Source organism: Vigna unguiculata, chromosome 11 (assembly GCF_037176805.1).
Source record: "Vigna unguiculata cultivar grain cowpea cultivar isolate G323 ecotype 2 chromosome 11, ASM3717680v1, whole genome shotgun sequence".
Lineage (NCBI taxonomy): Eukaryota > Viridiplantae > Streptophyta > Magnoliopsida > Fabales > Fabaceae > Vigna > Vigna unguiculata.
In genome coordinates, this window is record NC_140802.1 from 37,740,220 (window position 1) to 37,751,802 (window position 11,583).

Here is an 11,583-nt window from a genome sequence, read left to right on the forward strand (position 1 = left end):
AATTGTAGCCTATTGTATGTTATAAGTTGCATATTTGGACATAACTGTAGTATTTGTAGGATTTTATTTTAATATTTTTTTCTTTTGTCTTGTTTCCATATAATTTTTAATCTTGGACATTTATAGATAACAAAAAGCAACAAGCAGAATATATCCATAACTCAAAATAAAGAAATACTATATATAATTCAATAATTTTAGAAAACATAGTCTACCTAGTCTAATTTATTGTACAAAGGTACATTGTATTATGCACAAGCCTTTCTTATGCACACAATTGAATATGAATGCAATGGTCGAAGATTATCAAAATGTTGGACAAAAAATAATAATTTCAATCAGTACATAAAATGACATAAATTCTTTGTAATTTGAGATGAGTAAATTATTATGTGTCTAACTTATTTGAATATAAGCACGAACAATTGTTGTCATCCATTGGATGACATAGTAACTACATTCATATAAGTTGATTTATTTATTAAACGTCAAATATATCAACACAATTATAAGTAAATGAAGAAAAAGAAAGAAAAAAAATCATTATAATTGAACAAAAGTATATAACCTTAAGCAACAATCATGTCAACTTTTTTTATCTTCCACTTGTTCACATCATGTTAAGTCCATTGCATGCAGTATAAAAATAACCACCAATTAGGTCCACTTATATAAGAATGAAAGTACATAAAATAGAAGTTTTTACCGACAAAACCATAAATAATATAATCAATGAGAGAAATCACAAGTAGCTTTCAATGATGATAGAATTGAAAATAATTATTGTTAAAACTCAAAATTATGGATTATTATTAGAATACAATAAATTGCACTTACCTAATATAAGGGGTAAAATATATTTGTTTCCTCTGTTCTAAAGAATTGGATTGTCCTTAGATTAAATGATGAATTTGGAGGAGTGAAAATGAGTAGATTTGAGGGAGAAGAGAGATAAATGTGATGTTGTTTGAATTAATGGAAAGATGGTAACAAATAAAAAGAAAGTTTGTAATGAATTGATTGATGTAAACAATAAAAAACTTTTTTTTTATTTATTTTAACAAAATATTAAAATAAAATAAAATAATTATTTTAATCATATTAAAATAAAATATATTTCATATTACTATGTTCTCGTATTTTTTAGTCACAGTAAAACCTACCAAAAGAGTTTTAAAATTTTAAATGTATTAATAAAAATAGGGTTAAATATGTTTTTGGTCTCTTAACTTTCAATGAATTTTGAAATTAGTCCATTTCGAAACTTTAGACCAATTTAGTCCTTCATCTTTCAAAATACGTGGATTTAGTCCTTTTATTCAAATTTTGTTAACTTTACTTGACATTTCAAACGTATTTCATAATAGTGTTTGACTTAACATTAAAGCAAAAATATGTCAAACAATATTAACAACTCAAATACAATCCTGAAATGTGTACAAAACATCAAATAAACCTAACAAAATTTGATTAAAAGTACTAAATCCACGTATTTCGAAAGATGAAGGACTAAATTGGTTCAAAGTTTCGAAATGGACTAATTCCAAAATTCACTGAAAGTTAAAGGATCAAAAACATATTTAACCCATAAAAATATAGTTAATCTCTCTTTCCTATACTTGTAAAAACTAAAGAGAAAACTATGAAAATCATCTTAATGTTTAAAAGAAATTAAATAAATGAGTATGATTTTTAATAAATTAAGCATAAAAAACACTTATCATATCAACCATATAGTTAATTTGTTGTAACAATTCCTCCTCATATCTCATTTCTAAACACCACTTCATTTCTCTTTTATAACACTCACAATAAGAATGCACACTAGATAAAATACCATATCTCCTTACCATGTCCACTTTTCACCTCAAATTCATTTTTTCTAAAAGTTCATTTTTTCTAAATGTGATCAATATAACATGGAGAGCAAGATACTCATCTCACCCAAGCATTATGGTGTTTTCATAAGTTATCTACCTTTGCACAAGTAAAGAAAACATGAGACATGGATTTTTGTGCTTCAAAACACCAAAAATTAGATTGTATACTCCTAGTTTTTGTAACCACCAAATTTCATGTCATAATCTATCTAAGTTTCACCATTTATTAATCTCTATTGTGTTCTCATGTGAAACCACACTTTAAGTTTCTAATACCTCTACACAATACGTATTCACCATATTGAATTGAAGATGGTACCCACATCCTCCTTTCCACTCCTCTCACCCACCCTTCTTAAAATTTGACACCATCTCATGACCATTTGTTGAAAAAGAGCATTTCCACTTTCCAAAAGAAAAACATCGAAAATAGCAAAATCATTAACACAAGAGAAACATTGAGAATAGCAATATCGTTAACACTTAAACTCCCCATAAGCATTCGATTTATATGTATATATTCTTCCAACTCATTCACCAACTTTTTTTTCCTCCCTTACAGTCCCTCCCCCGACAAGAAAAAAAGTATCCTAATAATTTTACAATACTATCTGCCACCTCGTATGACATCTTAAAAAATATTAACAAAACAATAGAGGGTAGAACAAAGTTTATGAAACAAATTCAGTTTTCTATAACATCTTATACCAAAATTTATAAAAAAAAAATTAATTTTTTTATAAATTAAAATTATCATATGAATAAATTAATTTCGTAAAGAAATTCTCATATAACAACTTATCCAATTTATTTTAATATATAAACTACTCTTGAAGTACGGAAAATTTATCCAATAACATACTCTAAAATAGAAGATTTTATCAACATTCATCACCCAAAAACAATAATAAGGGACAGGGAAAATTTTTCATACTTTACTGTCGATAGAAATAATAATAATAATAATATTATTATTACTATTATTATATAAAAGCGATTTTTTTATACACATTTATTTTTTTTATTTTTATCTTTACTTTTAAATTAAAATAATTATTTTACTAATTTTACTTTTAAGTAATTTTTTTAAAATTAACATTCTTTTATTTAAAATTAAAATAATTATTTATAATAAAATTGTAAAAATTGTTTATATTTAATTTTATAATTATAGTAATAATTATTTTATTACTTTTTTATCATAAAAAAAATTGACATACATACGCCATAATGATTATATTTTTACTAGTAATCTCTACTACTATAAATGAAAAATTTCTCTTCATAATGTACATTTTCTTTTCATTATTATCTTTTAAATTTAACATTTTTTAAACCAAAATAATTTTTTACAATAATATTGTCAAAATTATTATATTTAAGTATATAATAAAAATTTTATTATTTTTGTTATTATAAAAAAAATTGACACACATTTTTTCACTAGAAATAGTAATAGAAAAATAATAAAATAAAGAAAAGAAACATAGTAAATGAAGACGTGGGTTACAAAACTAAAGAAGAAATAAGAAAAAATAAGAAGAAATAAGAAAAAATAAGAAGAAATAAGAAAAAATAAGAAGAAATAAGAAAAAATAAGAAGAAATAAGAAAAAAATGAAAACGTCGACAGCAGGATTCGAACCTGCGCAGGCAAAGCCCAACAGATTTCGAGTCTGTCTCCTTAACCACTCGGACATATCGACATTTGTTGATATTATTCACTACCTTTACTATTTTATAAATAATTTTACCTAAAAACTTGTCATGGAACTGGTTGGTGGCTTGGTGGGGTAAATAAAAGGACTTGAATTGGTCCCAGAAGAAGCACATGCCCAGAAAAAAAAGAAGGTGTACATGGTAAATTTAGTCAATTACATGACAGTTGACAGAGAAAGAAAGAAAAAGGGAGAGGTGTGGGGGCACCTAGGCCACTAAAATATTGGACCCTCATGGTGGTGTTGGTGCACAGATATAAAACTCTTGCATTGCAGCACTGAAGATGGAACAAACATGAGAAAGGGTCAAGCCAGATATAAAGCTTAAGTTCTAAGTCTTATTTTTCTTAATTTTCCCTCTGACTTGCTGTAGAAAAAGAATTCAGAATTAGTCATAAAATATGCTGTTATTTAAGAGCCTATAGTAATATTATTTTTGCAGGAATGTCAGAAGGTTCGGTGCTATATTATGGTATAATAATAGGCTATCTATATCTAAATTCACATACCAAAATATAATTATTTCTCTCTCTCTCTCTCTCTCTTCTTGCTTGCGTTGTGGTGTGTGCTCTCTCTGACTCATAACCCGTCCACACATATTATATTTCACCCTTCTGTCTTTATATGCCTTGTTGCTTCTCATTCACTTCGAGCTTTGTCTTTGTTGTGTCCTGTGGAGAACCACATTACTTCTGCGCCAATTGACTAGTACCACCCACTGTTATGACCACTTTTGCTTTGTCTTCTTCTTAGTCTCAGAATATGATCTTGTTACTCCTTCTTCCTCTTCCCTTCCCAGTTTGGCTTTCTCATGAATCTCCCTTTCTTGGATTATCTTTCGTGTAAGATAAGTCCCAGAAAGCCAATTCACAAGACCCTTGATTTGTGTTGTTGTGCTTTAGTTTTTTTTTTTTTTTTTTTTTTGTCTTTATTTATTTAAGTTATGGAAGCTTGCTGCTGCAACCTTGAAGTGGATGTAAATGGAGAAGAGACCTTCATGGTGGACAAGGTAACCCTTTCTCTACCTTCTTTATCGCTTGGCTCAACACTCCTGTTTTTGAAAATCTTGTTACTTGTTTTGTTTCAAAGCTTTATTCACAAATAAAAGAGAGAACTTTGTTGGACAATGCTTCACTTTTTTCATTTTTATTCTTCTTCTATGTTTTTACCTTTATTGTAAATTCTCAATCCTTTCTCCTTTTTTTATTTTTCCTTTCCTTTAGGTTTGTTTATAGGATCTAGCATCTAATATCTATGCTGAAACATAGTCACATGGTTAATTTTTTCATCATATTTGGTCGATGGTTGATGTTTTCAGTTGAATGAGTTCATGCTAAATGCTGCTATACTCATGAATATAGAGTAATTATGGTTCAATGATTTTATACTTTGCAATCTTTAATTTTTCTTTCTCTCTTGTGCTTTCTAGCTAGTAGTAGTAGTAGTGGCTCACCCTGAGCTACTTTATGATTCGTGTATGTAGCTTTCCGCCCATCATTAATTTGCACCTACATAGCAGTGAGGTGGGGCAACTTCTGTGTGTCCATCCCAGCAATAATTTCCATCTCCATTTTTACTGACCACAAGCATGAATCACCTTTTCATCTTTTCTTTTTGTTTTTATTTTTATATGTTGCATGTCACATTAAATGCTGCTGCCATGGTCTTCTGAGCCTTAAATGTTCTCACCTTCGTTTTGTTTGTTTTATTCACATTTTTTTCTGAGAGGGACCGAGGGTTGCTTTCGTGCCATTTATTTGCTTTCTATATCCTTCCATGCCAGATGATTTATGAATAGAGGTTTTCCTGCTCACACTTATAATTTATTGTCCATAACGACTCCAATCCATTCCTTTGGTTTCAGAGCTTTAATTGGAGTGGAACTTTCCCTTCATTCTCTCCGTTTCCCTTTTTTCACTTGTCCTTTTTCAGTCTATGTGCTCCTGTGATTCCATGTTTTTGGCGACTTATTTTGGTATCTGATTAAATCTACCACTTTCTCTGATTGCTTTTTCCACAAAAGTAAAATAAAATAATCGCCCTTTAACTGTTTGCTGAAATTTCTTCTTTATCTAGTTGTTTCATGGTGCATTATCTGTTCATCTAACTTGGTCTGAAATGGGTGCTTTTTGCAGACTGTTATTACACAGTATTCAAACAAGTTTGCTAGATTATTTGGAAAGGCTGGTGGTGCCATAGGAAAGCTTAAAGTAATATTTCATGATTTTCCAGGAGGTGCAGAAGGTTTTGAGCTTATGTTGAAGTTCTGTTACAACAATGGAACAGCTGATATAAGTCCTTCGAATTTGTTCCTTGCGCGTTGTGCTGCTGAGTACATGGAAATGAAGGAACCTGTGGCTGATGTATGTAACTTATTGGAGCTAACTGAAAAGTCACTCCATGAGATCAACTATTGGACTTGGTCAGATGTTTTGATTGCTCTGAAGCAGTGCCAGAATTTGGTAGTTCTAGATTGTTCGGAGATGGTAGAAAGATGCTTGGACACTATTGTGGGGAGGCTGGTTTTGGCTAGTGAAGCAAGTCCTTGTCCATCAACTAGTTCCACAGATAGTTCTTGGATTCGGTTTTCATGTGACTCTAAGAGCACTGAGAGTGTAAAAACAAGTTTCACTCGTTTGACATGGTGGTTTGAAGATCTCCTTTTTTTCAGTCCCTTGTTGGTTGCAATGTTGGTTAAGTCAATGCTTTTGCGAAAGATGGACCATGTTTTGATCAGTAAGTTTCTTCTCTACTATCAGAAGGCTAAATTTTCCACTTCTACTACAGAGGAGAAGAGCAAGATAATAGAAATGGTCATAGATATGCATTATGGTATGGATCTAAGTTGTGTTCCTTGCAAGACTTTGTTTGGGATTCTGAGGGTTACTTTAGGTTTAAATATAAGCAAATGTAGCAGGAACAAGTTGGAGACTATGATTGGTTCCCAATTGGATCAAGCAACCCTGGACAATTTGCTTGTTCCATCTCCTTATGGAATAAGCTACTTGTATGATGTGAACCTTGTTTTGAGAATTTTGAAGGCATTCTTGCGAAGAGGAAATGGTGCAGTCACTCCCATTCGGATGAAGAAAGTTGCTAGCTTAATAGATTTGTACACAGCAGAAATAGCCCCTGATCCTTGTTTGAAAATTTCCAAGTTCTTGGCTCTTGCCACAGCACTTCCAGATTCTGCAAGAGATTCTTATGATGAGATCTACCATGCAATGGACATGTATCTTGAGGTATACATTATTTACTAATAGTTACTTTGTAATTTAAATTTGGAAACATGTGTAACAGTAAGAAAACTGAATCTGCCTCTAAATTCATGGCCTATGAAAATATAATGTCGTTGAACTGTTGAACTGACTATTATTGTTATAGGTACATGCTCAATTGTCACAGGAAGAACGAGTGAAGATATGCTGTGTTTTAAACTATGAGAAGCTTTCACCTCAAGCTTGCATACACCTATCTCAGAACAAGAAATTTCCTTCAAAATCCGCAGTTCAGGCTCTTATCTCTCAACAATCTAAGCTAAAAAATTTACTCCATGTTACTCCCAGTACAAGTTCATACAACGATTCACCTTGCAGCTCCAGTGGGGCTGCTCAAAAGGTAAAGAAAGATAAAACCAGTGAACAGGTTGTGTTGTATGCTGGAAATTTTGATCTTTCTACCGATAATGAGAAACTCAAAGCACATTTACAAGGAATGCAGTGGAGGGTCATGGAATTAGAGAAATTCTGTAGAAAAATGCAAGTCCAAATGGCAAAGATCACAAAATCAAAAGCATCAGGCAATAGTTATGCAAAATCTTTGCCAAAGCTATGCTCATGAGTCATGGCACATTTTTTTGCTGTTGGATTTTTGTTTATTTTCCCCTGTAATCTTCACATCTGTACAGCACAGGAATGAGTTGTGTGTCTGTAGTTTTTAATTTTTTCTGCGTAACTAAGAACAGTGATATTGATTGTACAGTCATTAAATAATGGAAGAGACTTCAAAGAATCTGAGATTAGAGTCTGGACAATAACCCTGTATAAGAAACACATCATGTTCTTCCTAGATTACTTTAAAAAGAGTCTTATCGTAATAATACTATCAAAAAGTGATGACCAATTAGACCATTACTTACACTAACTGTGTACTAACCACATTTCTCATAATGCAACTTTCAAGCACCCCCTTCAAATTAGGAACATTGATCTTTGAATTTATCACTCTTCATTGTTAGGAATCCAATAACATTCATCAATCTCTGATTCGTTGTAACTAGTAAATCAAAGTTGACCCTTCAACTGCAAATAGAAGCATGGCAGAAAGACGGTTTCACATCAAGTTTCAACCAATAAAATCATTGTTTGTTGGCTTGCCCCTAGATGAAGACAATGCAGTAGTTGACACGCATAAGTTACAAAGAAGTTACTATTATCACCAGCCACCACTACCTGAATTTGCAAGCGTGTCAGATGAATTCAAGGAAAATGTAATAAGCTGATTGCTGAAGTGTTGTAATATACTTAATTGAATAGTACTTTGTTAGGATAAAGAATTTCTTGGTGTTGACTCAAATTCCAAACCAATCACGAGAAAGATTAGTTGTAAGATGTGGAATGTGCATGGAGGTCCCATCTGCGTTGCAAATTGGTAATAATGCAATTGATCGTGAGTTAGAAGAGGTGGAACTGGTCACTCTCGTTTATGCAGCTCCATCTTCACGCTTGTCTGTATTAGGCGTAACAAAAATGTCCCACATCGACTAGCCAAAATACATTATCATCGTCATAAACTAAAGGTACTAGTTACTGAACCTTCCATTTTGTGAAATATAAGTCGTTCTAATCATTTTACATAAGAGGAGAATTGTTTTGAAAATAATTTTTAAACGAGCTAAAATACTGTGAAGAAGAAAGATTATAATACTAAAGACCATGAGTAACTTCAAATTAGGAGACCTGATAAGGATGATAAGGATAGGGAGGAAAATTAATACCGATTTGTCCAAAATAAAATCTTCTAAAAATTAAAGTCTGTTTTGAAATGTGAAAAGATTGTTGAAAATTTGTTTTTTCTTTAATATAAGAAATTTAAAGTATGAAATGATTTTCCTTAAGAAAATCATGGATTTTGTTCCTAATAGATTTTTTTTTTTTTACTTTGTATACGAATACGATGTAATTTTCTCTGAGTCTTTTTATCATTTTCCATTTTTTTTCTTTTTTTTTAATAAAATATACATATAATGATAGTTATGTCTAACATGAATTTATTCATACAACATAATGAATTGAAAAGAGATATTATCAAAATTAAGAGAGTTATCAAATATAATAGTTTGTGATTGCCGGATAATATAAAATTGTTTAATACTTTTTTTTTCTTTTAATTATTTACTTGAAAAATAAACATTATAATTTTCTTGTTTTGAAAAAATATTGATACTCGAAAAAACTTGTACTTTTTCATACTTAAACATAAGAAAAAAAAAGAGACATATACAATGGTCTAAATAGAAATAAGATTTAATTAATTATGTCTAGTCAACAAATTCATTTCCTGAACACTCTTTATTTAATTTAGATTTTATTTTCAATGACACTCTCTTATTTTCCTAACACCAATCACTTGACAATTAAAATGAAAACAAAAGAAAGCATTCTCATGTGAAACACATTCCTTTTAAGTTGAAGTTTTCCATCTAGAGGATGAAATTCAATATTACATGAAATCGAGAAAATTAAATTTACATAATTAACATTTTAATCGACATGAATTTATTATTTTTACTTGTATATATCTTCTCTGATATTATCATTAGATAATTTGGCATACGTAGCGTCTTTCAAAAGATTTTATTTATTGAATGTATCCCAACAAAAATTAAGACTTGACTCATAGATAATTAGGTTGATACTTATAGTTTAAAGATTACTACATCGTGTACTTTACCCTTGAAGAGGTTGAATAAATGTTAAAAACAAATAGAGAAAGTCTAATAAGAAAACGAGTCTAGTTTCTGTTAAGTTTTTTTATATTATTTTCTGCTGAGTATTAAAAATATACTATTTTGATACATTAAAGATAATTTTAATACATTTTAAAATTTTAAAATTAATGATCATAAATGTATTTTGAAGACACGGAGAGAAACCAGTGTATTATTGTTTTCTATTAACTAACTTTTTTAAATATTTGATTTATCTGCAACTATTATCTTATTAACTAATTTATCATATAAGTAAAGTGTAATTAGAGTTAAAAATTATATTAATTATAACTAGTATTTAAAGTATTACAAACTAATTAATCCAACCAAATTCATAGGAAGCTTTCGGCACATTTGTGTCCATATACTAATCCAAATATGCACTAGGCATTATTAGTTGTATTTGGCTATTGTATCATATGCTGTTTGGTCCATGCAGAAAATTGTCTCAACAAATAAATATATAATAATGTTCTTTTGTCTACCTATCGAATATTTTGGTACATATAGGCCATGTCTCAAACACAGCACATGTTTTTGTGGGACTAACTAAAGAAGCTACTGGAACTCCATTTAATATACTGGACCTCAACCACACACTGTGAATGTTTTTTCTGTTCCTCATACACTTTATTTTTCTTAAGAATTTGTTTTTATATTTTACGGTGTAGAATAACTAAAATCATTTTATTTTTTCTCTCTTCTATAATTTGGCCAGAAAAACCTAAACTCTGATACTCGTGTGAGACTTATGGAGAGTCAACCACATAAACAACCCTTTGTTCTTGAATTTCAAACTCCATTTTTGCATCATTATGATATAACGTACATAGACCTCGAAAGATGCAGAAGAGTGGCGTCTAAGGGAAATGCAACGAGAGATTAAACCTTTATATATATATTCAGCAACGTTTCTTGCATCGGTTGCCACAAATCGCGAGTTTCATACTAAGTTTAATACACACTAAACAGTATATATATTCTGACGACACATGCAAACACGGAATTCTCAAGGAAGACCAAAGAAAACTAAATAAACTACACTAGGAACTTGGTTTGTGTTAAGTAAGTACATTAAACTACCAACTTGGTTTTCTTAAACAGTGCATGTCTTGCTCGTTACGGCACATAAAAGATGACTTTTAGGACGTTGAGACAGTGACAGTGAAAACTGCAGAGGGAAACAAACCCAGATTTTACGCTAACTATAGCAACCTTCTTCATTAGAGCATGTAAGGCCAAGGGGACAGGGTGACCACACAACGACACAGTTAGCATCTTCCTCAGTGCCACTATGAAGTAGAAAACACTGACTAGGACGTCATTTTATTACAAAATTGGTGACAAAGATGTCTTAACAGTTGTAATTAAGGATTTTATTCCATTCATGTTTGTAAGGTTCTCAAGTTACCTTGTTTATGGGGAACAAGTTAAGGATTTGGCATCTAGCTGATGATGATGATATTTGGAGGAACTTGCTAGTTTTATAATGTTCATTATAAAATATCTTTTTAGTATCTGAATTTACATAGAAAATTGGAATTTATTTATTTTCTCAAATTTTAATATATTTTGGTCTTTCAACTTTAAAAATAAATAGATATAATTCTTTTAACATAATGAGGTTAATTTTTGTGACCTTGTTGAACGATGTTTTAGGTTGTTTGAGTTGTAACGTATCAAATCGTACAAATACTTAGTGGTGTGTTTGGATGAGGCAATTTAAAAGAGTAATTCATTTATTTGGAGAATTTGAATTTTTTTTAAGTAAAATGACTTGTTTGGACGAAGAAATTAAAATGAAATTGAAATTGTGGAATTTTAAGAAGGTATTTCAAATTACTAAAATAGTAGAATTTGAAATTCACTCAAAAAGAAAGAAAATTAAAATTTCATAATTTGTGAAATTTCTCATTGTTCAGGATTAGAGGGGTCAATTTGGCTCAGATGACCCAAATGACCTAGACGGGTCGGGTCGGCCTGACGACATACACGGA

At 30.4% G+C, this 11,583-nt stretch overlaps 1 protein-coding gene and 1 non-coding gene across 4 annotated transcripts; one reads left to right on the forward strand and one right to left on the reverse strand.

The window, feature by feature from the left end:
• Positions 1–3,503: 3,503 nt before the first annotated feature.
• Positions 3,504–3,585, reverse strand: TRNAS-CGA (transfer RNA serine (anticodon CGA)). Its single transcript has one exon. It is a non-coding gene; the product is annotated as a tRNA-Ser (tRNA).
• Positions 3,586–3,899: 314 nt separating this feature from the next.
• On the forward strand, positions 3,900–7,608 carry LOC114168190 (Phototropic-responsive NPH3 family protein). Of its 3 annotated transcripts, none has more exons than XM_028052928.2 (3): positions 3,900–4,606; positions 5,733–6,839; positions 6,982–7,608. In XM_028052928.2, exons 1-3 carry the CDS (start codon positions 4,541–4,543, stop codon positions 7,435–7,437), a joined length of 1,629 nt encoding a protein of 542 aa, XP_027908729.1. In that variant the 5' UTR covers positions 3,900–4,540; the 3' UTR covers positions 7,438–7,608. The 3 variants fall into 3 exon arrangements, with proteins under 3 accessions (XP_027908729.1, XP_085524672.1, XP_027908730.1); XM_085668546.1 differs by lacking the exon at positions 3,900–4,606 and adding an exon at positions 5,411–5,619; XM_028052929.2 differs by lacking the exon at positions 3,900–4,606 and adding an exon at positions 5,412–5,572.
• Positions 7,609–11,583: the final 3,975 nt, after the last annotated feature.

Bases quoted from the DNA above. Each gene is read 5' to 3' on its own strand.
- LOC114168190 (XM_028052928.2), top strand. From the start codon at position 4,541: ATGGAAGCTTGCTGCTGCAACCTTGAAGTGGATGTAAATGGAGAAGAG. The intron at 4,607-5,732 runs GTAACCCTTTCT...TGCTTTTTGCAG, and splicing joins AGACCTTCATGGTGGACAAG to ACTGTTATTACACAGTATTC. The intron at 6,840-6,981 runs GTATACATTATT...TTATTGTTATAG, and splicing joins CAATGGACATGTATCTTGAG to GTACATGCTCAATTGTCACA.